Source organism: Desmodus rotundus, chromosome 4 (assembly GCF_022682495.2).
Source record: "Desmodus rotundus isolate HL8 chromosome 4, HLdesRot8A.1, whole genome shotgun sequence".
NCBI lineage: Eukaryota > Metazoa > Chordata > Mammalia > Chiroptera > Phyllostomidae > Desmodus > Desmodus rotundus.
Window position 1 is genome coordinate 178,020,376 of NC_071390.1, and position 26,875 is coordinate 178,047,250.

General features: G+C 53.7%; 1 protein-coding gene across 3 annotated transcripts in view; it reads left to right on the forward strand.

The window, feature by feature from the left end:
• STK32B (serine/threonine kinase 32B) overlaps positions 1–26,875 on the forward strand; it is a 161,979-nt gene that overhangs the window by 88,931 nt on the left and 46,173 nt on the right. For all 3 annotated transcript variants that reach the window (XM_045183054.2, XM_053923389.2, XM_024573815.3), the window contains one exon: positions 11,240–11,413. In XM_045183054.2, the coding sequence (XP_045038989.2) occupies positions 11,240–11,413 (174 nt within the window). The remainder of the gene's footprint in view (positions 1–11,239; positions 11,414–26,875) is intronic.

Genomic DNA, 26,875 nt, shown 5'->3' on the forward strand with positions numbered 1-26,875 from the left:
TCTAGTGCAGCCGGGGCCCTGGTCCCTGGTGTGGAGAGGAGGAGGGTGGGCTGGACGAATAGCCAGGACCCACATTCTGGAAGTCAGAAGAGCCTCGTGAAGGATTTCAAACAGGAGCAGCGCTGCAGCCAAGCATCAGTAGCCCCAACTCTTCCAGGTGCCCTGCACACCACGCCTGTCACCTGTTGCAGATGCCCCACAGCGTCTCTTTTAGTTCAAGAACAAAGTGAGAACACAGCGAGCCCACATCTTAAAAGACATTTCATCATTTTACTAAGTTTTGATGCCTTTTAAAAAAACTGTACAAACTTCTTAAACTGTACATCCTCCTTTGGGGAGTGCGGCGAGGAGCCCTTTCCTAATGCTCCGTCCTCGCTGGCCACAGGCTGTGTCTCCAGCGCCTCCCTGGGGCTCCCGCTGGAACACAGAGCCTCTGGGGTCCAGTCTCGAAGGAACTCCGTGAGGCTTGTTGCATGTCATGCGGCCACTTCTTTGCCGAGAAGGAAACCCGAGGACTTACATCTTGTTCTCTCATTTATTATCATAGAGTAGTAATTGCATTTATGTTTTCAAACTGCCTCCACATGTATCTCTCATATGCATCTCATATTAACCCTGTGATTTTTTTGTTATTTTTACAATAATCATATTACAAGACTTGAAGCATTGCCCGGAGAGGCACAGCGGGCAGATGGTGGGATGTAATCTGCACTCCGCTCCGTCCAGACGCCCAGCTCCTGTGTTCTTCTGCCGCAACAACCTGCCTCCCAGTGAGAACAGAAGCCTGTGGGGTTTTCCAATTTCCTCGTCAATTGACTCGTATACGAGGACACTGTATTCATTTGGACTGGCTCCCACTGGATAGGAGGGCCAGGCTTCGGCACTGGCATGGGCTACTGCTGATGAACCTCTATCCCATGAAATTGGTTCCCTCCAGCTCCAAATCCGTGTAATAAACGTGGGACATTTGAAAGCCAACAGATTTGTTTGTTTCAAACGGGGTACAGCGAGCATGTTCGGTTTTGCGCCGTAGTATGACCGTGCTGCAGACAGAGAGCGCGAAGGCAAACCATGCATGTTCTGGGTTCGCCCAGCCCATTCATCCTGTCCTCACTTAGACACAGTTGGTATGTAGTAGTATGTATCAGTCGTATTAGCTGCAGGTGTGCCATGTGGCGATGTGACGTTTTCATGCCTTACAACGTGACTGCCCCACAAGTGCTAGTCACCATCTGTCACCGTGTAAGCGTCTCACAATAGAATTGACTATATTCCCCTTTACGTTTTCACCCCCCTCTCCTCTCAGGTAACCATCCCTTTGGTCTCTGTTTCCATGAGTCTGTTTCTGTTTTGCTTTTTAAGAGTCTACATATCATGGACTTATTTCACTTAGCATAATACCCTCCGGGTCCATGCATGTCGTCACCAATGGTAATATTTTGTTCTTTTTTATTGCAGTGTAATATTCCTTCATATAAACACACACACGAATGTACCACATCATCTTCATCCATTCATCTATTGAGGGACACCTAGGTTGCTTTCATATCGTGGCTGTTGTAGATAACGCTGCATTGAACACGGGGGTGCAGACATCTTTTCAGTGCAGTGTTTTCATTTTCTCGGGAGCGACTCCCAGCAGACCATGGTGACCAGACAGGAGCCATTGCATTTGGGTCCGAGCAGTTCAGCTCATGCAGACGCGGAGAAGTGGGAGTTGATTCTCGATTTGCTCATGAGTGTGCTCTCAGCCTCAGCGTCTCCTGTGTAACATGTGGGCAGACCTCTTTCCACCTGCCTCCCTGGCTGTGCTGATGTATTACCCTGTCCCGTGCAGACATTCATTAGTCATCTGTTCAATGAATGAGTGAGTGGCTGACCTGCGGACCATTTTTACTGCTCGATGTGATGCTCTGCTACACAGCCACCACCCTGCCCATCAGCAAGGAGACAAGGAAGTCGGCGATGGGCTCTGGGAAGAGAAATGTGTTTCACATGTAAACCTGGAACCCCGAGTGCATACCTCACAGGTGCTGGGGCTCACATGTAGCGCCCTCTGTTGTTACAGAGAGGCACTGCTTGCCACAGATATGAATTGTCGTCCTGTTTTACATGATGAGAAACCAAGTGACACATTTCAGACCCAGCACAATCGCATGGAACACACAGAAAAAGAAGACAAGGACAAGCACAGATTCAGAAGAGCAGCTTCGCGTGGGGGTTGGGGGAGGGCGTGACTGAGGAGGGGCCCCCAGAGACCTGGGTGTTGTGTGTCAGATTCTGTGGGTCGGGGTGGGGGTGACAAAATGTACATTCAAAGTTCACCCTCGCAACCCCTTGTAAGTGTACAGTGCATGGAATTAAATGCATTCATGTTATCGTGCAAACATCACCTCTGTCCATCCCCAGAGGCTTCTTGTCTGGCAGATCTGAACCTGTGCACCCACTGAGCACGAACTCCCCGCCCCCTTGCCCTCCAGCCCCTGGCAGCTGCTGTTCCTCCTGCGTCTGTGACTGTGACTCCTCTAAGTGGAATCAGGCGGCATCTGTCTTTTTGTGACTGGCTCATCTCACTTAGTGCCACACCCTCAAGGTTTACCCACGCTGTGGCATGGGACCAGGTTTCTCTCCTTTGGAAGGCTGACGGTAAAAAAGGACTCCATTCCGTCATTTTGCTGCTTGTTTTCTGTATGCATGAGAGCTTTTTGCCCCTTATTTCCTTTATTACTGTCTTTCTTTGCGTCCAGTTCATTCTTTTCGTTGTGAAACGTCTAACTTCTTTTCTGATTGCCTGTTGTGTGCACCTGTTACTATTTTTGTGGTGACCGTGAGGGTTAGATTTAACATCCTAAAATCACAACACTCTGATTTGGATGTTCGTCAATTTAACTTCAATAACACACATAAACTCTGCTCCTTTACATGTCCGTCCCCACCCATTTCGGTGGGTGATGTCCCACAATTACACCTTTATACATTGTGTCTAAAACACAAGCTGATATTTTAAAAAAATACGATAGTCTCTTAAATTATGTAGAAAACTGTGGAGTTACAAAGCACTATACTACTATTAAATTTTATACTCATCATTGCTTCTGTAAAAACGTATTGCTCTCTTAACTCATGTGGAAAACAAAAAGTGGAGTTACGAGCTGTCGTTACAATGCGAGCTTTTATAACAGCCTGGTACTTGCCTTTATCGGGAGCTTTGTTTCGTCACACGGTTGGGAGTCACAGTCCTGCGCCCTGTCGTTCCGCCCTGCGGGACTCCCCCGAGCATTCCTTGCACGGCGGGTCCAGCGGTCATCATGACGTCGCCCAGCTTGTGTTTATCGGGGAATGTCTTACTCTCTCCTCCCTCACTGCGGGAGAGCTGTTTTGCTGGATGGGAGATTCTTGGTTGACAGTTTGTTTGTTTGTTTTTCCTTTGAGCATTTTGCATGTATCAGCCCCCCGACTGCTGGCCTTCAAAGCTTCTGACGGGACAACTGCTAATAATGTCACTGAGCCTCCCTTGTACGTGACATGTTGCTTTTCTCTTGCCGCTTTCAAGGTCTCTCTCTGTCTCCGGCTTTCCACAGTATGATTATAATAGGTCTCAGTGTGGGTCTTTTTGAGTTCGTTCTATGGGAGTTTGCTGGGCTTCTTTGATTTTTATATTCCTATGTTTCATAAAATCTGGGAAGCTTTCAGCCACTATATCTTCAAATATTTATTCTTTCTCTCTCTCCTTCCTCTGGGATGCCCACAATGTGGCTGTTGGTTCACTTAATGGTGTCCCACACACCCCTCGTGACCTGATTGCTTTTCTTCAAGCTTTTTTCTTTCTCTCTCTCAGACTTGGTAATTTCCATTGTTCCATCTTCAGGTTTGCTCATTGTTTCTTCTGTTTGCTCAAATCCGATTTGGAATTCCTAGTGACTATTTTATGTCAGTTATTGTACTTTTTGGCTCTAGAATTTCTTTTTTGTTTCTTTTTAGGTTTTTGCTTTATTGATATTTTCACCTTTTCATATATTATTTTCTTGACTTTCTCTGCACCTCCCTTTAGTTCTTTGAGCATCTTCAAGACCATTATTTTAAAGTCTTTGTCTAGTAGATCTGCCATCAGACCTTTTCACAGAGATAGTTTGTTGGTTTATTTTTTCCTTCGAATGGGTCATGCATTCCTGTTTGTGTGCCTCATGGTTTTTTGTGGGGTTTTTTTGTGGTTGTTGAAAACTGAACACTTGAATGTAAAACGTGGTAAATCTAAAGTCAGAATATTTCCATTCCTCAGGATTTGCTCAGGGTTTTTCGTTTTTGGGGTTTTTGGGGGATCCTTGTCGGCTGTCTCTGCCAAGGATCGAGGATTGGCCTGAAATATAAACTTAAGATGTTCTCAGGTTTTTTCCCTGAACCTGTGTCTTTCCCCATGCATGCACGGTGACTTTCTAATTGCCCCCATTTATGTGGTTTTAAATGTATTCGTCTTTAACGTGTGGAACCCAAAAGAAAGAGAGAGAAAAATGAAGGAGGGAGAAAAAAAATATGAGCACCGGATCTGGCTGTCACTTCCGCCAGAGGAGCGGGGCTTGCCGCAGTGGGGGAGATGCCACAGAAATGGCCCCCCGTGCCTTTGTGAGCAGCTTTGTGGTCAGAAGCACAAGTCTTCGCTCTCTGGAGGACATGATCATTCTCGCCCACCAGGGCTTCTGCAATGCGTGTGCGAGCTGTTCCTGGCACCTGTGCACAGCTTACTGCCCTGGCACGAGGGGCAGGCAAGGGATGGGCAGCTACTGCTCTTCCCGGAGCTGAAGTTGACCAAGATGAACTGCTATTCATCCTCAAGGCCTTCTGCTGGAAGTTGCAGGCCTTCAACGGACAGCAGAGTTCCGGAGTGGCCACATCAGACCGATCCTGCATCAGACAGATCCTGCCAGTGTGCTTGTTGTCCAGGTGGAGAGAGATTCCAGCGCCGCCTACGCCACACTCTCCCCAGGCTGATGCGCTAACCTGGGTAGTTGCTGCACGCTTTGTTACTTACCAATCACTTGTTACTTACAATCATGTACATATTGTACACATATGTTATATATAAGTGTGTGTATATATATATATATATATTTCTTTTCTGTGTCTGAAATACTTTTAAATGACAAAAACGAAGAGCAACATAAACCCAAAGCGAACAGAAAGAAGGAGATAATAAAGGGTAGACTAAATGAAGTTGAAAATAGGGAAGCAATAGGAAAAAATCAGTGAAACAATAAGCTGGCTCTTCAAAACCGTGTAAGGGTTAACGAGCTTTTCTCAGCGCCCACAAGTACAAGCCGAGCGAAGACCCAAGGCATAAATACCAGGGTGAAGCAGGTCCTGCAGCCATTAAAGGATGATAATGGAACACTGCAAACAACCTAATACTAATGAAACCCCAAAACTCGACCAAGAAAAAGAACGAACCTAAATAGCCCTGTAACAGTTCAATACATTGATCTCATAGCGTAAGGCTCCCGGGAAAGAAATTCCTTGCCGGGACAGTTTCCTGGCAGGCTCCGCCACACAGTTGAAGGCGGTCCGGTATGCGCTGCCCTTTGCTTGCTTTGCACAGGAAGGAGGTCGGAGCTGCCGTTCCGTGCTCAGAGTGTCCAGGCCAGCAGCACACCGGCCCCGCCCTGGCTCCACATGTTTCTTCTCCGTTTCTTCCACCAGACTTACTTTGCAGCCACGGCAAAACCTTTAGAGGCATGCAGGATATCAACAAAACCATTAGACCCCGGAACGGTGTTCCGCATTTACACGGAGAGATGACACTTCAGGGCCTGCAAAGCCCTGCTGTGTAGTGGGCAGGCTGCGGGGGGTCGGGCCTGCAGCTTGCCTTTGCATCGCCCACTACTTCCCCTGCCCAAAACTGCCGTGGCCTGGGGAGCGGATGGCGTCTGAGAGTCTGCCCTTGCTATTGTGTGGCTCACGGGGGCAGATGGAAGCTGCCCAGCAACATTTGACTTCCTGGGAAGGAAGCAGGGGCAGGATCGGCCTGGTGCAGAGAGCAGTGAGGGGCAGGGTATTTGAATGGCCTGAGGACTCTGTAACTCAAGTCAAATTAAAAAGGAAAAAAAAAAAGCTTACATTGTGAATGTTATCAAGAGACTTATATGCATCAAGTAGAATTCAAGTGTGAAAAGCTCCTTTTCCTTTGTACAATATGAGTGGATAAATGTCTGCAGCCTGAGAGGGTATTTTTAGCTCCTCTCCTGCTGGACGTTAAATCCCTGAGAATCGCTGGGAGTGAGCGTGGTGGGTGACCCTCCTCTCTGACTGCTCCCCCGGAAGATCGAACTGGACGGAACGTGGCCCCAGGAGACGCCCAATCTGTGTCTCTGCAGGTACCGCACAGGCAGGACACGAGTGTCGGAGACACGTGGCGTGTCCTGGCCACTGGTTTTGGCCCCGGAATGAATATCCCACGGAGTCATCTCTGGGCACTCAGCTCCTTTTGCCCCAGGAAAGAAATGAAGTGAGGCGACTGTTAGACATGGCCGCGTGGCCTGGTGCTGCAGGAGGAGTCGGAAAGGTTGGGATTTCCTGCAGAGGTTCTTGTCTCCTTCCCCATCATGGCACAGTTTGGGGAGGGTCTCCTGGTGCCGGGCACTGGGCCAGGTGAGATGAAGTCAAAGGGGGACCCGTGTGGGGTGTCTAACTCCGGTTTCTCCCACTGTGCACACCCCCCCTCAGATGTGCTCACGCGTGTTTTCACTCGTGGGTAACAGAGCTGAGCTTTAGTTGCAGGCCTCCCGAGGTAGGTGAGAGGGGACAGGACATGCTATTGAAGAAGGACCCTGACGTAGTGACCGTGGACACGCCGGCCTCTCTTGGCCTCCATTCCTCCACTGGAAAACTGAGGATGACAGCGGCCACCCCCCAGCGCTGAACGGGATGAGTGTTGGATTCTAGACACTGGAGATGGACTGACTCTCTTGGTGCAGCTCCCATCTGCCATTTCATCCAGGGGAGCCCGTTACCCAGACTGCCCCAGGGCAGTGCTGCAGCGGCAGAGCACGGACTCCTCCTTGGCGGCTCTGTTGTCTCCAGGGCTGCAGGAGGGTGTGAGTAGAATTCCAGCCCGAGAGGAGGCCAAAGGGACTGTGGCACGGAGCTGTGCAATGGTGCGGCACTGCAGAGAGAGAGAGACGGATGAAGGGTTGTCCTCTGTTCTCCAATAATGACATCACGTGTCTTTGGGGGTGCAGGGGCGGGGGCCCAGGGCAAAGTGGGCCTTCAGCGAGAAAGAGCCAAGCCTGGAGCTAGGGCTCCAATCAGCGCCCTCTCTGCATTTTGGATTTCTGCTGTAGAATCCATTCAGGTCTGCAAGTTTCTCTCCCGAGCACTCGTGTTGCCCCGCCAGAGAGTCAGATGGAAGGCTGGGTGAGGCACCGTGGGCAGCGGCCCCAAGCAGGGAGGGTGCAGAGCGCCCCGGTTGTTGATGCGGTGTTGCAGCCGGCCACCCATGGTCAGAGCACGGATGGAGCTTCCATAGGAGGCCCAGTGTGGCTGAGTCCTGTAGTTTCCTTTGAGTGTCTCCGCCGCTCTCCCCAGGAGCCAAGGGGAAGATGTATCAGTTCAGATGCTTCCAGTTCCAAGTGACAGCAGCGCAAGCCCGCAAGCCCAGTCATCGAGGCCCATGAGTGTATGGAGTACCAGGAGGGACTCCCTTCTGCGCAGGCTCTGCTGGGCTCTGGGTAGCCTCGCTCAAAGGGTGCGTCTTGTCCGCATTCAGGGCAGCAGGATCCAGGCAGCCTCTCGGGCACAGATTCCAGCCTGGCAAACCCAGGAGAGGAGGCTTTCTCTCAGGATGCCCACATGGATCCTGGGGAGCACCGGAGGGTTTGGGTGAGCCAACGCCAGCAGCCAGGGGAGGCACGGGGACTTCCCAGCCCCTGGTCACTTTTGCTCCTCTGTTTGTTGAGAGGGAGGAGCAGGACTCAGCAGTGAGGGGGGCGGGGCCCAGAACAGAGAGCACGTGGACCGGACTTCCCACAAGCAAGTGAGGCCGCTCGCACACTCTTCTTGAGCAGAGACAAAACCCACGTCGTCCTCCTGTGAGGCTGGCTTGACCTTGATACCCAGACTGGGGGTCAGGCCGTAGGACCATGGTGGGCAGGAAAGTGTGGCACATTCGATGCAAAGTCCTAAGCAAAACATTGGCAACCCGAATCCAATATGTATAATTACATACATATCTGTGTACACAAGTACGTACATATATTGAGTGTATGTTTGTGAGTTTATATACCAGGTAGGGTTTAGTCTAGAAATGCAGACAGTTTACTGTTGAAAAAAACACCTGTGCACACACACTCTTGGTAAGAATTCCCAGCAGTGTAGAAAGCAACTTTCTTAAAACTGGATAAATGAATTCACCAAATGCCTACAGTGAACACATTATTTAACGGTGAGAACACGTTACTGAAGTCCAGACCAAGGCAAAAATGCCCACCACCGCCTCTTACAATCCATGATTCACTGGAGGCCCCCGACAGTGAAACGAGACAAAGACCAAGAGGCCTAAGGATCGGGAGGAGGTACCCAGGGGTTTCTGTAGGAGATACCGTCCCCTTCACAGGATGCGCAGACCCAGAGCCCGGAGGGAAGGGCGTGCGAACTGACCACCACGAGATCGGCCAGGTTTCTAGAGTCGAGGGGAACGGCCACAATCTGGAGGGCGGGTCTCCCCTGGCAATGACCGGTTTTAGTCAACCTTGTTTTAAAAGATTACATTCACAACAGCAGTGAAATCTGCTTAAAGTTCAGAATAAAAATACATCTATGCCAGACCTTCAAGTAGAAAATTATAAAACTTCATTGCCAGTCCTAAAAGAAGACCAAGTATTTCCTATTCACGGAAAGGTTGGAAAGGTTAATTCCCTTTAATTTGTAAAGTCACCATAATTCCCACAAAAGTTGAAGAAGGGTTTCTCAAGGAACTAGATACATTTATTCTGAAATTGCCTGGAAGAGAAGACATCAGTCACCGCCCATGGCTCTGACCACGTCCAAAGACAAGATCGAAGAGGGCTTCCAAGGCCTTCGTCCGGTTACCTGCTGTGGGCTCGTGTGTCTGGAGCCCCCTTGTTTGATTTTCTGTCCATCCACGTGGCTCAGATACGTTACCTGGACGGCCACCCAGGACCCACAGTGTCTGGCAAAGGCCAGGGCCCCCAGCCTGTGAGCCAACCTCGTGGGGTTCCGGGGGTGGGGCCTGCTTTATTATTTAATCATGCCGTTGACATTCAGCCACTCCTTCGATGCGTCCAGAGAGGCGGCGACCACGTGCCAGACTGAGCTTCTGCTTCTCCTGCAATGGATGGGAAGTCCAGCTAGTGCCCTGCAGACGGCCCTGGACCAGCCAGCAAGCCCCTGGCCCTCTGGTGCCTGCCTGGGCTGGCAGCCAGGCCACCAGCCCTGAAGTGGGGCCACACTGGAGGGAAGAAGCTGCACCACCACCCCTCTGTGACTGTCAGTGGCTGAGACTTTGGACATGGGAATATGGGAGGAGCCACGACCCCAAAGAATCCTGGACCCCCAGCACCAGAGGGTTCATGCAGTTCTTGTATCTGAGTCACAGTCCCCATGTGCTCCAGACCCAGTGTACCCCTCAGCTGCAAAGACCCCCCACCCACGCCACCTCTGGAGAGCCGGCTCCCTCTGCACGCCTGGCTGCACCCCAGAGAGCCTCCTAGCATGCCTGTCCCCCTGCACGGCCAGCGCTGTGGCCTCAGCCCCCCTCTTACAGGGGACCTTGTGTGCTCCTTCAGAGAGAGGGCAGTCTCTGTCCCAGTGTCCTCGGCACGCAGCCCAGTGCTGGTCACAGGGCAGGTGCTCCGTAAATACCTGCTGAATTTGTGGTTGGGCAGCACAGCACGGGGCTCCGACCTCCTGGCCTGGACTCTAAACTGTGTGGACGGCTCGTGACACAAACAAGACCTGTGGCGTCTGGGCCACCATTTCCGGTCCCTGGCTCCCAATCTCTGTGATACGGGGCTGGTGGGCCTGGGTGGCCTGTAAGCGTTTCTCCAGCCCTGGAATCCCCCATCCTGTGAGCACATGGCTGTCACCTCCTGTGGGCAAACAAGCGTCAGGTCCCCTCCGAGGGGCTGCACGCCCAGGTTACAGGCACACAGTGTGCGCACGTCCCAGCATGTCCTTATAAGAGCACCGGGGAGGGCTGGAGATCAGGGCTCTTGTCCCTGCCCTGGCCCTGGCTCACTAACTTCCTTCTTTCCTCTGGGCCTCAGTTTGTTCTTCTGTCCAAAGAGGAGAACGGCCTGGCTGGCCCAGGTCTAACACTCGAAGATGCGAGACATGGGTGTACTTTCCATGACGACACTGTCACTCTGTGATTACACGTCACGATGCCCTCATTCTGTCCCACGGTTCTCTGTGGGATATGGCACTGTTTTATGACATTGTGACTCTACTTTGTGATTGTTTAACTCCATTCCCAAGTTCAGTGTGTTGGCTCTGCGGTCCCTAAAAAGCCTACGTGTATTTTTTTAAATGAATCCGGTGCCGTGTCAGCCCCCCATGGCAGTCAGGAGCAGGCTTAAGGAATGGCTTAGGGCACAGCCGTTTTGTTGTCTCCTGTTCTGTTGGTTGGCGGGCTCCACTGGGCGGTCCTGCTCCACATGACATCGGCAGGGGCTGCCGTGGGACATGCCGGGGCCCAGGTGGCCTCCTCCGTGGCTCCCAGGTGGCACTGCCTGTCACTGACTACTCATCTGAGGCTGCTGTTGACCGGAGCGCCTTCGTTGTCCTTCTCGTGGCTTCTCCCTGGGGCTCGGGCTCTGGCCGGTTTCTAAGAGGCAGGAAGTAGAAATTGCAGGTTCCCTGAGGCTTGTCCCTGGACTTACCAGAGTGTCACAGGATCCAAGGGTTGCAGAAACAAGCCCCACCCCCATTGTTGGGGAGTGGCATGTGTGTGGGGAACAGAGGAACTGTCAGGGAGGGGGACTGCAAGTCCTGAAAACACCGCACTCAGGCATCCGCCAAAAACAAAGTCACACATCGGAGCCTGGTGGTGGCTAAAATGCCACGTGTCTGCCAGAGCCCGGGGTTCTGTGCTCTGTCGATGGCACTGTGACTCGGGCCACGCCAGTGCCTTTCCCCGGGCCTCGGTGTGTGCGTCCGTAAGATGGGAACATTGGTCGTGAGGACGCTGGAGGCCTCTGTCCCTAAGGAGCTCTGTCCCCTGTGCTCCCAGGTACTCCTTCCAGGACGAGGAGGACATGTTCATGGTGGCCGACCTGCTGCTGGGCGGGGACCTGCGCTACCACCTGCAGCAGAACGTGCAGTTCACGGAGGGTGCGGTGAAGCTCTACATCTGTGAGCTGGCCTTGGCGCTGGACTACCTGCAGAGGCGCCACATCATCCACAGGTCAGCGGGCTGCCAGGTGGGGGGGGGGGGGCGGGGGGACAGTGCGGGGTGGGGGTGCACTGGGAGCGGTCTGCAGCAGGGGAAGTTTGCTCACGGACGTTCCCTGCAAGCCACAGGGCACGGAGACCATGAGCAACAGCACAACCTGGTCCTTGCTGTGCAGCCTCCGCACACAGCCTGCTGGCTTGCGTCCTGTCTGCCTGGGCGTGGCCCTATCGCAGTTCCCGCCACTTACAGACCTGGCTGGTGGCTGGCCTCTGCTTCTCCATTCCACTGTCTTTGGAGACAGGAATGGCCTGTCCCTCCAGTGTCAGGTTAGAACGGTCCCGTGATGTGAGGTGGCCGTGCAGGGGATTCTGCCCTGTTCCTTTCTGGACCTGGGAGTCAATGGTGTGCATTGTGGCGGGTGCCTTCCTCTTTGGAAGCTTCCGTGCTGGCCCGGGATCTGGCTGTGAGCCGAGTCTCCGCTGCCTCCTCAGGGCGTGGGGACAGGGGCCTGGCTTCTACTCACCCGTGCTACACTGCCAGGTCCAGGCCTGTGAGCAAGGTGGGTTGGACCCAAGCAGAGGTCCACCAGAGGCTCCAGGATGCCTGGTACATTCACGGAGGCCCCTCCCTGACCACACTTGCTGACCGCCTGACTTACACAGTTTTGGGAGACTTAAGGAAGATAAGGATTCCCACTTCCAGTGAAGACGGTAGAGTAAGCACACATGTCTATGTTTTCTTTGTTTGAAACCAAGTAAATGGCAGTAAGGTATGTTTGAAAAACGATAAATTCCCAAGGAAGGGGAAGAGTGAAGAGGAGATGTGGGAAAGCCTCGGGGGTTTGCAGAGAAGACACCGAGCAGCAAGTGACTAAGCACACCAGAAACTGAACTTGAAGTTGCCCCCAGGAAGAACCGAGAGCGGATGGACAGATCGACACTAAAGAATCCTTGAAAGGCTCAGGAATTGACGGCACCCAGCCCCTCAGGAGACGGGGAGGGACTGTCTGACGGGAAAGAGGCGAAAGTCAGGCATATTGTTTGAAAGTGTTTCTTTAAAGAATAACTTTACCGTGGGAACCCTGAATATATGACGTTAAAAGCGTCGCCCTATTGGTGTAGTTTGTCTTGGGTGGTTACTTAGTGTAGTTCCTTGAAGTGCATGTGGCTGAAAGGCACCTTCGGCCTCTCCTTCACGTCACACCTTGGTGGCCCCCTACTGCCCCTCTTCAACCCCCCTCATTTCCACAGATCCCGTGCTCTGCGGTCTGCGAAGCGCTGGGTATGCCAACATCTCACCATCTGAGCTTGGCCCATCCGCTTCTTCGCCTGTCTTCTCATCTCTGCCGTTCAGGGGACTGCCGTGGCCTGCTGACTCACGGGAGGCCAGCTTCCCTTCCTTTTGTTTCGGGCAGGGGCGGCTGGGCTTTGCCCCACATGCTCACCCTCGGGTGGCTGTTGGATGGTGCTTCCTGCTACTCTGCAGCCGCTGGGCTGTCGCCGGCTCTCCACGGCTGCGGGGTTAAGCCTTGCGGCCCAAGTCCACCTCGCCCCATAGCCTCGTGCCATTGCTTATACAGTATAACCATCAACCTCCCTGTCCTTTGGAGAAAGAAGTGGGTGAAGGGATTTTCTATGCATTAAACCTGCCCGTTTGGTATAGGGAGGGGGCGACCGTATGACAAAACCAATGTCAAGTTCATGGAACAGGGGAACAAGCAGCTGTTTGATCTGCTGCCATCTCAACCCCAGCACGGAGGGCAAACAGTCTAGTGCATCCGCCAGTAGCCGTATTCCTTCACGGCTTTGTTTTCGTAGCTTTGTGAGAGTGACGTGCAGGGTCCGGCATTCCGAACACCAGCCAGTCCGATGGGGCCTGGCCTCTGTGACCTTAGTTAGGGGACTGCTGTTAAGCGAGATTTTAGGTGGTTTCGTTTAGCTGGAATTTTGATGTGGTTGTGGGAGGTCCCGAGTACCGCGTTTCCTGTGCCCTCACCATGACCGTAAGCCTGAACCCTTTTTTTGAAAGTTCTGAAAACCCCAGTGCTGAATGGTGTGGCTAAGTGGGTTGGGCGTCATTCCACAAAGAGAAAGGTTGCCGGTTCAATTCCTGGTCAGCGCACATGTCTGGGTTGGGGGTTCAGTCCCCAGAAGAGGCACTTTCGACAGGCAACTGATCCATGTTTCTCTCCCTCCCTCTCTCCCTCCCTACCCCCCTCTCTAAGAAAAAGTAAAATAAAATAAAATGAAATGATAAAATAAAATAAAGAAATATTGAAACCCCCCAGATCTGCTTACCGTCCTGAGTAACTGGGTGGTCGGCCCTTCCTCTGTCCCAAGCAGAAGATGCAGGCTTGTATCCTAGAGTCAGATAGAGGGCATCTGGACTGCCCGCACCGACCTCCTGGCGCTGAGGGCCTGGACCAAAAACCCAAGTCTAGCTCGGTGTAAACCGCACAGGTGCTGCAGTCACACTCCCTACCCCACTTCCGGCGGGGCTGGGTCGGTGTCTCCAGGCCTTCCTCCTCTCGGCAGGAAGCTCACACGGTTTCACTGGGGGTGTGAGCAAGCCAAGAGGATAGATTGTGACATCACAGTGTCCCCATGACCTCTTAGAGTGCAGCTCACAGTCAGCAAGCCCACTCCTTCACCATGAGCTCCCAACTGGGTTAGCACAGCTGAGGGTCATCAGGCACCTGGGAAACCTGACGTGAGCGCTGAGATCCAACACAGGCAAATGGACAGCGGAGAAAAGCTTGGGATAAACAGAAATTCTGCAGGGAGAGAAAACCAGAATAACTATGATTAGTATCTTCAGAGGGATGAGAAAGGGTTCTTGTAAATCCCGTTTGTAAATCAAGAAATACCGGCTTTCTTCAAAAATACGGAGAACAAACAAACGTCAGAGCGCTTATGAATTAATACGGAAGCAGAAATGAAGCGCCCAGAAGATGTGTTGGGAGATAAAGTTGAGGGCGTCCCTTGTACAATAAAACGAAAAGGTAAATAGAAAACGTGAGAAAATTAGAGGACCAGCTCAGTCATTCCAGCATCAGAGCGAGAAGAGAGACAACGCAGGGGAAGTAATCAATGAGATAGTTGAAGAAACCCTCGTGGATCTGAAATTCGTGGGTTTCCAGGTTGAAGGGCTTACCACGGACACAGCGCCGTGGCTGGAGACAGACTCACAGCCAGCAAACTCCAGGTGCTCCCAGCGTCCCCAGAACCACAGGTCACACAGGCCAAGGAGCCGCACAGTTTGGGATTTGTCAGGTGCTCAAAGGCCGTGGACACGAGCTGACCGATCGAGTGTGTGGGTGTGCGTTCTCACCAGTGCCAGGTCTCAAAAAATGGACCTCCACACGCCTGCCCTCTAGGAGATTTTGGAAAACCGAGGCGGACCCACTGCAAGCAGGGAGTGAGTCCTGAAGGGGCAGAACGTGAGACGCAGACAGCTGGGTCTCCAGGGGGCAGAGGTGAAGGCCAGCTCCAGGCTGCCGGTGCAGGGAGCTCGTGCCTGAGGTGTGGGCCTGACCGGCTCTGGGTGGAGTGGGGCAGGAGACCAGGGAGAGATGCTTCCGGAGGAGCCGGCCGGTAGATGTGCTGATGCCTCTGGCCACCCCGAGAGGGGACTGAGTGAGTTGGTCAAGAATCTGAAGTTGAATAAATGAGAGGTTCAGAAAGAAAACGTCACAGGTTCATGGTCATTCAGTTAGTATTTGATTGACACCTACTGTGTGCCAGACAGCACGGTAGAACCCACAATGCATGCATGCATGGTCCCTTTCTCCAAAACCCTGATGCACTGAGCGCCTACTGTGGGCCGGCCGCCAGGCTCACAGCAGCCTAGGGAGACAGGCGCAGAGGAGCATCTCAGCAGCTCCGCGTGCGTCGTGCCTGATCAGGACCCCAGGGAGCCAGGAAGAAGTGTACCTTCAGGACCTAGAAGCAGTGGCCTCTGGGTCAGGCTTTGCTTTGAGGGGAGCGCGGGTAGTTCCTAAGACAAAGCATCCTAGACAAGTGTTCTCTGGGCAGCGTGGGTGTGTGGTCGCTCGTGAGAGTAGAAATTGTTACAACCCTCTAGGAAAGATACTCGGCAATAGAGTCAAGTGCTTTTTAAATGTTCCCACGCTTTGACCCACTAAATTCACTGGAAGGTATCGGTTCAGTCGGGCCTGCAGGCAGGTTCTCTGCACGAGGCTGTTCATCCCGGCGGTGGAGAGAGACCTCTGACACAACCTGGAGGGAAACTGCACGCCTCCTGGTGAGAAACTCGAGGCACTGACGACACCCACGTATAACGCTGGCTATGAAGCCCAGCAACACGGAAGGGTGATTCTTGTGATCTTGGGGGGAAATTATAGCTGATAAAATGTCATGACTATGTAAAGAAATGCCTGATTATTAAACGAAAAAGACGCAGAAGAAGTTTCCTAATGATCTGGGGTTGAAGGGAACATTCATGTGATTTTCTTTCTTTTGCTATTTTGAAACTTTCTTTAATGAGTCCGTCATCCTTTCAATGCGGAAAGTCAAAGCGTGATTAACTTTCTCCGCGAAGGATGGAGCTTCTCACACAAGAACTTCCTTTTTCTGTCTTTTTAACAGTCATGTTTTATTTATGTATATATTGATTATCTCATATATATCTATATACAGTTGCGGACTTTTATAGAAGTTGTGCCTTTTTAATACTGATTAAAATTATCTTCTGTTTCTCTTATATATTTTTTCCTAGATCCTTTTTGAAAACTCCATAACTGGGGGGAAAGTGCCTTAGAAAAGCACATCCATATTATTGAAGTTCAGAGCCCTAGAAATCATGTTAACAGCACCTACATGTTGGCACTTCACAATTGCACTTGGCTCTATCCCATCTCAGTCCGTCAGGCGTGAGCTTCCGATGGGACCGCCGGGGTCCCAGCCCTGGTGGCACCACGTAAACCTGCCCTGAGGGCTCCGAACAGCTCCTCCTGCCGTGCTTCGGTTTTGTCATCTGTAAAATGGGTGTATGCGGGAATGGAAGGAAACGCCCCTTAAACCAACAGCACAATGCTTGCCCGCCACGTCCTGGGCGTCCAGTGAGACTCATAATCGAATGACCATAACTGATACACATAGGCTAAAACTGATAGAACCTAGTTTTGTATCCCAGATATCCCCCCAGTCTCTCTCTCCCACCACGGTGTCAAACTAACCTGCCAGTTCTCATCAGATCTCAGACCTCCTTCATCGCCCTATGGGCCGGGGTCAGAGCAACTAGAAAGAAATCTTCAGATGAAAAAAACCAAAAACCGCAGCCAGGCAGAAGAGCCATTTAGAAGAGAAATTCCCCTTCCATTTCAGGAGTAGCTGCCACTTCCAGGCACAGAGCTCGGGTTCCCTTCCGTTAAGGGCGAGCCGGCGCCCGGAGGATTTACGGCTCTGTGATGACGGAAGAGTGAGATACAAGAGAATCCAATTTATTCCTTAAAGTGAGTCTCCATCTCCTGGGAGAAATTGCTCCCGCAAGCAGGCGGAGAGTGTTAATGTTAGATAATAAATTTGAGAACGAGGGACCTCTGTCTCAACTTAAGGTCGGAGCAGCGGGACCGAAATCTGGGAGCAGAACAGGAAAGCAGAAGGCAGACTTCTGAAAGGCCCTGGTGAGTCCGAGGCCGTTTTGCAGAAGATGTTGCAAAGCAAGATGACAGCACCGTGCTGGGAGATCGGGCAGCGTTTTGGGGAACGTCACCGTGCAGGGAGGGTGCTGTGATCTCTGAAGCTTCGTTCCCATGCTCTTCCCTCTGGCTCTGAGACCTTCCCTGAGTGGAGCGCTTCATCATTCGATGGTGGTGTTCGATGTGTTCATGTGTTCGAGGTGTTCGATGATCAGTGATGGAGAAGGTCAGAGCTCAGGCGTGAAGGTCAGGGAGGTGAGGACAAGGCAACTCTACCCGTAAGAAGCCTCAGTCCTATGGGAGGAGCACACTGGCTCTTAGTAATAATATTACCATGTTTGGGCACTGGCCACCACATGCCAGGGTGTACGTGTACACATGCACGATACATACACACACACAAGGTATAGATGCGTGTGTGTGTACCTTAGTTTAATTCAGTGTAGCCCCCCTTTTACTGGTGAAGACAGTGTAGGGAGTGCAGCACGTGAATCATGAGGGAGGCAGGTAGGTAGGTAGGTAGGTGGACAGGTAGGTGCCAGACACTCTGAGAGTTCCAGGAAGTGAGCGCTCACTGTGCCTTAGGCCTTCCCCGGGCTCATGGAGGAGCTGGGCTTTGAACTCTGACCAGCACTGTAACAGGTACAGACAGGGGGGAGATGGTTTTCCCGGAGAAAGAACTGACGCCAGGAAAGGGCTGCCAGGTTCACAGACCAGTGGCGTCCCTGGGCTCACGCTCAGTCTGTCTGCACAGGAAGTCGTCAAAGGTCAGCTTTGTCCTGCGGCCGCTGCCAGCCTGCAGGAGGCTCGGGGCGTGCTGGGGAGGCGTCGGTTAGCTTTGTAGCCGACCAGGGCGTGACGCTGGAAAGCATGCCAGCATTATTTTTATTTTTTAAGCTGCGGTAAAGAACACATAACATGTATCATCTTAACCACTTTGAAGCGTATGGCTCAGTAGTGTTACGGGACCACACGTGGCTGTGCAACCAACCTCTAGGACTCTTTCCTCTCCAGGAGCTGAAACTACGCACACCCACTAAACAGCTCGCCTTCCCCGCCCGGCCCCCGACACCCACCGTCCTACTTGCCGTGTCCGTGAATCCGATCCTCGGGGCCCCACGGAAGTGGGACCCCACGGTGTTTGGCTCACTCTGTGTGGTCACAGTTCGCTGAGCAGTGTCCTCCACGGTGGACCAGGTGTCGGAACGGCCTTCCTTGTGACGGCTGAACAATGTCTCACCGTGTGGCTGGACCCCGTTTGTCGATCCTTCAGGTGTTGACGGCAGCTGCTCGGCATCCTCCTTCTCGTGTTGCGGATATGCTGCCGTGAGCCAGCGTTTGGGGTGTTCACCCCGACGCAGGATTGCTGGATAGTGTGGCGCTTCTGTTTTTAGTTTTTGAGAGGCCACCTAGGCTAGAGCTTTATCGTGAAGAGCCTGAACTGCTGGACCGAGGCGTCCAGACGTTCTCTGTAGACCACGGAGACACGACTAGTGGACTCTAGGAAGGGAAGGCAGCGGCCACACGCAGAGGGGTTGTAAGGGACAGGGCAGGTGAGGAAAGCCAGTCAGGAGGCGGCTGCAGAGGTCAACGTCATGCGGTGCTTTTGTAAAAGAAAAAAACTGAACTTGGTATTTCAGGTTGGAGGATGCTACCCATTAGAATGGACTGCTAGGGTCCACACTGATGCACATTCTTCCTTTTCACCACTGCGGGAGGTACTTGACGTGGGAACCGAATTCTCTCTGCAATAGTAAACAAGCTTTCTTTAATACGAGAGATTTCACCACATCAAGACGTGTACAGCACTGTTATTTTTCTTTGAAAAAGGAATAGAAAGTCTACATCGTGGAATAGCTCTTGTTCGTGCTGCAAGCGGAGATTTTACAGGTTGGAAGTGCAGGTACAAAGGCAGAGACGAGTGACAGGCAGTCGACTGAAGCGCAGGAATCAAACGTTGAAGCGTGCGCCCGATGCGCTCACGATCTGTTTGTGAACTGGCAGCACTGTCCCCCTGGGAACCAGCCCCCACCGTCCTCTCTCCTCTTCCTAAGTCTGTGAAGTTCGAAATCTTCCTCATTCCCCTTGGTGCCTCCACCATCGCCATCTCTCAGGGGGACCAATTCACTGGCCTTTGTTCAGACACGTTGGAATGCAGGCGGGATGGAAACTGCCCTGAGTGTTTCCTCGTCCAGGGAGCCGGTGGCATGCGGGCCCTCTTCTGCCCTGAGGAGCCAGTGGGCATCAGCTGAGGATGAGGCAACAGCTTCCTGCTGCTCCGACGCTGGTGCTGGACGGACATGGAGCCAGGGGTGGCGAGGGTGGCGTCATGGAGCCCTGGAGCCGGCCCTGCAGGGGAGCAGGACTCTTAGAGCTCCCGCTCAGGGAGACCCAAGCCTGGGCAGTACCACCGAGGCAGGGACTGTGCGACACACGCTGGCCCACTAGGAGGAGATGCAGCTGCACCCAGCCACTGCCCGAAGGAACCCCAATTCCCACTCCGCAGTCCTGCACTGCGGGGCCAGCCCAGCTGGAGACCAGGAGGCGAGGGTGCAGGGGAAATGCCATCCCAGGGATGTGGGAGAGAACAGGGGGAGGGTTTGATCAGACCACCTGCTGGACCCTGTGGCACCTCTACCTTCCATTAACTAAACGCCACCCGGCACAGACAGTTTGGCTAGAACGTTGTTGTTACAATGTCACATCCAAGTCAGGCATCGTCCCCTCCATGACGGCCACCATGACTGGGAAGGGAAGCACAGTGGGCCCTATCCTTCGTCCTCTCTCGTCCAGACCTCCACTGTCACAGCGGAGCGTTTGGCTGCGTGTTCGGCTGATGCCTTTTCCCCACTCGGTTCTGTGGCTCCGAGCTCGGAGCCGTGTCCCCTCAGCAGCGTCGCCGCAGTGCCACGGACAGTGCCTTACTCTCCGAAACGCATGCGTGGGTGAGCGTGGAATGCCTGTGATAAGAGTATAATACGTCTTTTACCTAAACATTTCAGCAGTTTGAATTCCATCATTACAGGCTCTTGTGTTAGCTCCTGTGATCCAGGCAGCAGTGCCCGGGTGTGGGCCCTGTGCTATGATTCCACCTATTTTACAAGTGGAGACGTGGAGGTTCGGAGAGAGGCTGTGACTTGTCAAGGCCAGGTTCCCGGGGCTCAGCCTGGGTTGGAAGCAGGTCCCGCCACCAGTGTGCCAGCTCAGAGTTCAGGGTCACAGCCTGTGTCTCCCATGGGTCCTGGGCAGACTTCGCCTATTAAAGAGGGTCTCCAACCTTGGTGCCAGCCCTGGGCCTGGGCTCAGTTACTAGGCCCAGCATTAGTGCTTTTAGAAGGTACGATGCTCAGAGGCTTTCAGCCAAGACGATGAGTTCAAGTTCAGGGCTGTGGAGAAGCACAGCGGCTCTGCCCAGCCAGAGAGCTAGCTGTGGAGAAGTGCATTCGGCCAGGCTCCCGGGGTGCCTGGGCCTTTGTTTCCTTTATTAATCGATGGGCTTGCTAATTGTGATATGTGTCGTGTTACCTGAGGGGATTTTGCTGTGTGAGAGATGGTCCTTTCAAGGGTGGCCTCCACTATTTAACGTAGAAAAATTCAATATTCACTGCTAATTAAATAACTTAGTTACTAAAGAGGAAAGGGCCTCCGGTGCCTTCATAGTGTGGGCGCCCCCCCCTCCCCGGCTCCACGCAGTTAAGTGGAAGCCCTCACTGTATTTGCATGGACTCACGAGTGGAGTGTACCCCGACTCAGCCGCCGGCTGCAGGTGTCTTTGTAAAACAAAACCGAACCACGTCACTTGGCTTCTTCCAAAGTGTGCCCACAGGATGACGTCTGGAGGCTGCGGCCTCGTCCTCCGTGATGTGACCCCTAATTCTCGTTTTGCCCACTTGTCCTGTTAGGTTACTAGGGTGCAGCAATTTGTCATAGTTGTTCCATGAGATCAGATAGAAGCCCAGATCAAGCCAGTTTCAGACAAAAGGAAAGTGTATTTTAAATAATGTGCAAGTTCAGCATATCTGATGTCTCTGAGGCTCAACCTCAGAGAAATACGGAGAGAGAGGGAGAGATCTTGCTCCGTAGGTCTCCGCGAACTCTGTCTGGCAAGCAGGCTCTCCCCCACCCAGCAGCACGCCTGCCACCCGCAACAGGGCGACTCCGCTTCCCTTCCACCGGATTCTCCTATCAACCCCACGAAAGCCTCTGGTCGGCTCTGCCTGAGTCTCATGACCATCCCTGAATGAATTCCTATAGCCAGAGGGTGGAATGTTCTAATTTAGCCAACTTGAACTATGGGCCCATCTCTCTGGGCCCCATGCACAGCCCTTTTGGGACCATGTTGAGGGGAAGGGATTCCCCAAAAGAACCAGGAGAGAGGGCAGGAAGCCATGCTAAGCAGAAAAATAGGCTACTAGTCCATACCCGCCCAGAGACGTGAGGCCTCCACGTGTGCACAGGGCCGGCTCAGCCTGCATGCGCCTCTTCTACCAGCTCTCCCGGGAAGAAAGCACTGCCTCCTCCAGGAAGCCTCTCCAGATTCTTCTGAACAGTGGAGTATTCTGTCCTCCGTGTTCCCACTGGACTCTTGCATACCTCTGTCACAGAAGTGACGTATTTCATATCTGCCTTCTCCACCAGACTGGGGGTTCATTCATTGGAGCTCGGTCATACATCTGGCTGCCTCCGGGGTCTGACACCGTGACCAGCACACAGTAGGGCCTGCAGACATCTAGAAAGAGTGAAGGAGTCGAACAAGAAGTGCCTCTCAGACTTCTCTAAGCTAAACCCCAGACCGAATCTGCCTTCACCGCTATTTTAACCCCCTGGCACCTTTCCACCACTCTCTGCTCATTGGCATGCGTGAGAGGCCGCGTGTGGAAGAACTTTCTGTTTACAGCAGAGAAACTAGACGCTGGGCTGGAGAGGAGACGGTCACCTTTGAAAGCCGTCAGCCCCACCAAGTGCGTGACAACGCAGAGAATTTCTGTTCAGGTGGCAGCGGGGGGCATTCTTAACGTGTCCACACACATGTTCCTGTGGCGTGTTGAAAGGTTGACTTGGGAGCTCGTCTTTGGTGTTGACAATACTGGTTTTGCAAAAGAGACTGATTAGGGGGTCACGGGGGAAGAGGAGCTCACGGGGAGCATGTGCCCACGCGCGAGCGCCGCAGAGGTGCGCTGCTGCGGACTGGGGCGCTGAGGCCGTGGGTTCCAAGGGCAGTGTTGCAGGAACTCAGGGCTCACACTGTCACGCTCCCCGATGTTTACAGATGTGCTTGAAGGGTTTAGGGAGACATGGTTGTGCCGATGTGCACATCACGTCCTACCGTGTGTTATTTCTCTCAGATCCATGCACGCTCGGACCTACTTCTCAAAGAAGCGGGGGGGGGGGGGGGGGGGAGACTTCTAAGAGGGAAGGATGCGTGAAAGGCAGGGAGCAAGGAGCTGAGGTCCCGAGATTGAGTCCCTGGCGGTGTGCTCTGTGGGAAGGTATCCCCCGCCCCAAGCCTTGACCCCGTTTTCTCCTCGCTGTGGGGGTGGGGACGGCGACCTCAGGTCGCTGTGAGGATGGAAGAGACACGGACGTGAGCACCAAGCCTTGGGGGTGCTGTCACTGTCACTTGGTCCCTCTGCTGCATTCCCCCACCCCTTAACTCGTCGAAGGGTTTGAGCAGGCAGGTCAAACAGACCGCAGCGCTCATTCGGTGGAGCGGAGTTTGGAGCCCGGCTGCCCCACTTGCTGCCTGAGTCACAGGAACACGCTGCTGAGCCCTTCAGCCCACGTTTCCTGATCTTTCAAGTGAGGCGAGTGCGCGCCTCTCCCTGGCTGGTGGTGGAGATGAGATCAGATACAGGGGTGGCCAACCTTTGGGCGTCTCTGGGCCACACTGGAAGGAGAAGAGCTGTCTTGGGCCCCACAGTAAATACACTGTGACAAGTAATCACAAAAATTCTCCTACTGTTTTAAGTAAATTCACGGTTTTGTGTTGGGCCGCATTCACAGCCATCCTGGGCTGCATGGGGCCCGCGGGCCGTGGGTTGGACACCCCTGGTGCCTGGGAGGTGCCAAAGCGATGTGCAAGGAAAGGACACTGGCCCCACCATGGGGGCAGGGGACAGGAATGGCCTGGGCACCTGGCCCAGATGGCAGCTCATGTGGCATCAGATGTATCTGATTTCTTGGTGGCCTTTTTGTTGGGTTTGCATTGAGTAGAAGAGCCTGGCATTTCACACGGCTGGACTTGGGTCCAGTTCCTGACCTTGACTTTGTTGAAGTCGGTGCCGAGTTCCCGGACTACTCAGTTTGGAAGGCAAATTTCAAGTTCCTGGTGGCAGCGGCCGTGGCACGCTAAGCTCGTGATGTGGTTCCATCAGGTGCGTTACAGGGGCCGTGTCATCCAGTCCTCACACCCACCGGGCTGTGGGCCTCACTAACCACCGCCTCCCATCTCACAGCCAGGAGTGTAGACCCTGGGAAGGGAGATGAGCGCCAGCAGTCAGCCAGAAGGGCTTACAGTGGAGTGGGGAGGACAGAGGCTTGGGGACCAGGGCAAGAGAACAGGGCGTGTGGAAGCGGAGAGTGGGGTGTGGGTTCTGGTGAATCTCATCAATGAGCAAGGCGGGCGCAGTGACTCTCTGAAGCTGCCACGGCCCTGGGCCCCCTGGGTCCTGCCACCCCCGTCCAGCTGGGTTGTGTTCGGACTTGGTTAATTTACTGAAAGCACCAGGGTGCCACATGTTCTGTTTGCAGGAGGCTTGATGCTTCCGGCCGGGACTCACAGGATCTCACTCCCTGCGCCGGCGTTCTGCCGTTGAGACATTGTCATCACGAGCCTCGGTTGGCATCCTCCCGAGGAAATGGTCGTTAATCGAATGCTTCATCCCATGCTTGACCGAAAGCACCAGAACGTTTAAAGGGGGAAGGTGACAGGTCTGCTCTCAGTTTTTCTGGGTCAGGAGACTGCTTACAAGGTTCAGCCTCACCCCTCCTGTCACATCAATAACTCCGTCTCCCTTCTCTGGGCTCAGGGCCTCGGCAGGAGAAGGGGGCGTCTCTCACACTCCTGTGCCCAGCTCTTCCTGAATTCAGAAGGATCTCCGCAGGCGTTTCATGCTGTGGAGCATGAGAGCTGAGCTTTCCGCCAGGAGGCCAACAGGTTGAAGGCCCTTCGACTTGAGACCTGGCTCTGAATGGCGAATCCCCATTTCACTCCTCTGAGGGCCGCCGTGCCGCACTGAGTACTAACTGGCATCTAGCATTTCATTCACCCCAGCGGGAAGTTGGGGTCAGCCTGTGGGGCCACGCAGAGCTTTCCGGAGGACACAGCTTCAGAGCCGTGACGTGGTGCATGAGTGGGAGTCACCCAGGAATCAGAAACGAGATGACACCTGAGTTTCTGCGTACTCACGGCTATGACTAGCCTGTCTGCGGGAGTCAGTTCTCCAGAGAACCAGAACCAATGGGACGGACACACACCTGCCATTGACACGCGTGGAACTGGCTCCTGTGAGTCCAGAGGTGCACAGTCCCTAAAGCCTGCAGGGGGCATCCTCGAGCAGGACATGCAGGAGAGCTGACGGCGTGGTCCCTGTCCAGAGTTCAACCAGCTCAATACCCAGGGAGGGCGGATATTTCCGTTCAAGTTCAAAGGCAGTCAGCTTGGAAATAATTCTCTCTTAGAAGGGGGAGGGTCAGCCCTTCTGTTCAGTTCCGACCTTGATGGATAGGTGGGCCGTCTGCTTTACTCAGTCTACTGGTTCAAGTGTTAATGCCACCCCAAAACACCCTCCCAGGCACACCTGGAATAATGTGTGGCCAAATATCTGGGCACCCTGTGGCCCATCCAGTCGCTGCACTAAAGTTACCCATCACACCGTCCGTTCACAATGCCCATGGGAGTGGCGGGTCTGTGGGCCGAGCTGGAATTTTGGCCCATGACAGCTGGATTTGTGGGACAGCAGGTGCACAGGCAGGGGACAGCCCGTCAGTCCTTCCCTCTCCTGATACCTCCACCTCTGAAGGGGCCTCTCTGGGCCCCTGCCCCCCATGTGGAGTGACTGCTGATCCATCATCTGGAGAGGCATGCTGGCCGAGCCCCGCTCTTCCCTGCCCGCTGAGCTGGTGTCCTGCTCCGTGCTCTGGGCTAGATGTTTGCCCAAGCCCATCCTTCCCTCCATGTGACGGACCTTCCTTGGTCCAGAGTCACCCAGGGCTGGTGGCTGTCTCCGGATGCCCGGCCACAGGCCCTCTGGGCTCTCCTGCGAGACCTCACCCTCCAACTTTACCTCCAGGTGTGAGAGACAGGGGCTGTTACCAGGGGCCCACTCAGAGACCCCGTAAGTCACACGGAAAGGTTGAACTGTGGAGGTCAAAGTTCAAGACAGTCGGGGAAAAGAAGGTCCACAGAGGGGTGGAGACCATGTCTGAGGAGGAAGACCGGAGGGCCAGGGCCCAGCCCAAACATCCCGTCCACCTGGGACTTGTGTTCTAGCGTGTTCTGGGGCAAGGGCATCCAACCTCGGGCGTCGCTGGGCCACACTGGGAGAAGATTGTCTTGGGCCACACATTAAATACATTGCGACATGTAATCACCAAAGAACTCATAATGTTTTAAGTAAACTTACTGTTTTGTGTTGGGCCGCAGGCACAGCCATCCTGGGCCACAGGTCGGACACCCGTGTTCTAGTGCGTCCTGGTTTTCCAAATGCGTCTCGTCAGTCCCAGGGTTCCCTGAGAGCTTTCAAACCATCTTCCACAAATGTAAAGGCCGGGCCCCGCCCCCAGTGGGGATCCCCCTGGATCCCAATGCTGCTATCAGACCAGCCCCAGGCCCCGTCATGGTGGGCCCCTCCCTCCCTCCCAGACTGTCCCGAGGCCCCTCCCTCTGACCTCCAGCCCTCACCTTCTTGCTCTAGCGTGAGGCTTTGCCCACTCTCACATTTGGCTTCACGGTGCTCCTGGGCCAGGAAAGTGAGGCTCAGGTCACCAAGCCAGGCCAGGTCACCAAGTGGGCAGGTGACGACCGCTGGGTTCCAGCAAGGGTGCAGACCTCACTGCTGCCCTGTCTCCCAACCCCCACGCCACGCCCCCCAAAGTGTGCCCATGTTGCTAATGGTTGGGGGAGAAGACCAAGCCAGCTTTTTTCCCTCTCCTCTCCCTCCCTGCTTCCGCCCTCCGTCTCCCCGTCTCTCTTCTCGCTCCCTGTCAGCCATGTGCCAGAGCACAACCGAGAGGGAGTCACTCAGAGCCCTGAGCAGGCCAGGGGACTGTCACGAATGGGGCCAGCAGTCAGCTTCAGGTTGATGAAAGAGGCTGCAGGAGGCAGGGCCGCACAGGAGGGTCAGCCCCTTTCCAAGTTGTTGGTCAGAGTCTGCAGCAGCCTCGCCCTTGGCCCCCACCCCCCACCCTCCACCCCCTACCCCTTCCCACCCTTACAGAGGAGGACATTGAGGCTCAGAGAGGGTATGAGAGCCAGGGCTAGTCCGTTTCAGACAGTCAAGGTCCCTTCCGGTTGACAGTCTGGGATTCTTACACACTTCGGCAACATGCCCTGTTGGATGCAATACAGAGATGGGGCCCTGAAAATAGCAACTCTTAAAATACAAATTGTAACACGCCAGGTAGGCTCTGCTTTCTAATCAGGGCCCCACATTCCTCGTGAAGTCAGGGTGGTACATCCCTCCTGTGTTTGCCTGCCCCCTCCGTGCCGCCCTGGCCCTGCTGTCAGCCCTGGATGGGGGAGGGTGGGTGTGTTTGCTTGTTTCCTTGGCCAGCTGATAGCGCCGTGGTGTCTGCTTGCATTAGATCTGCACTGA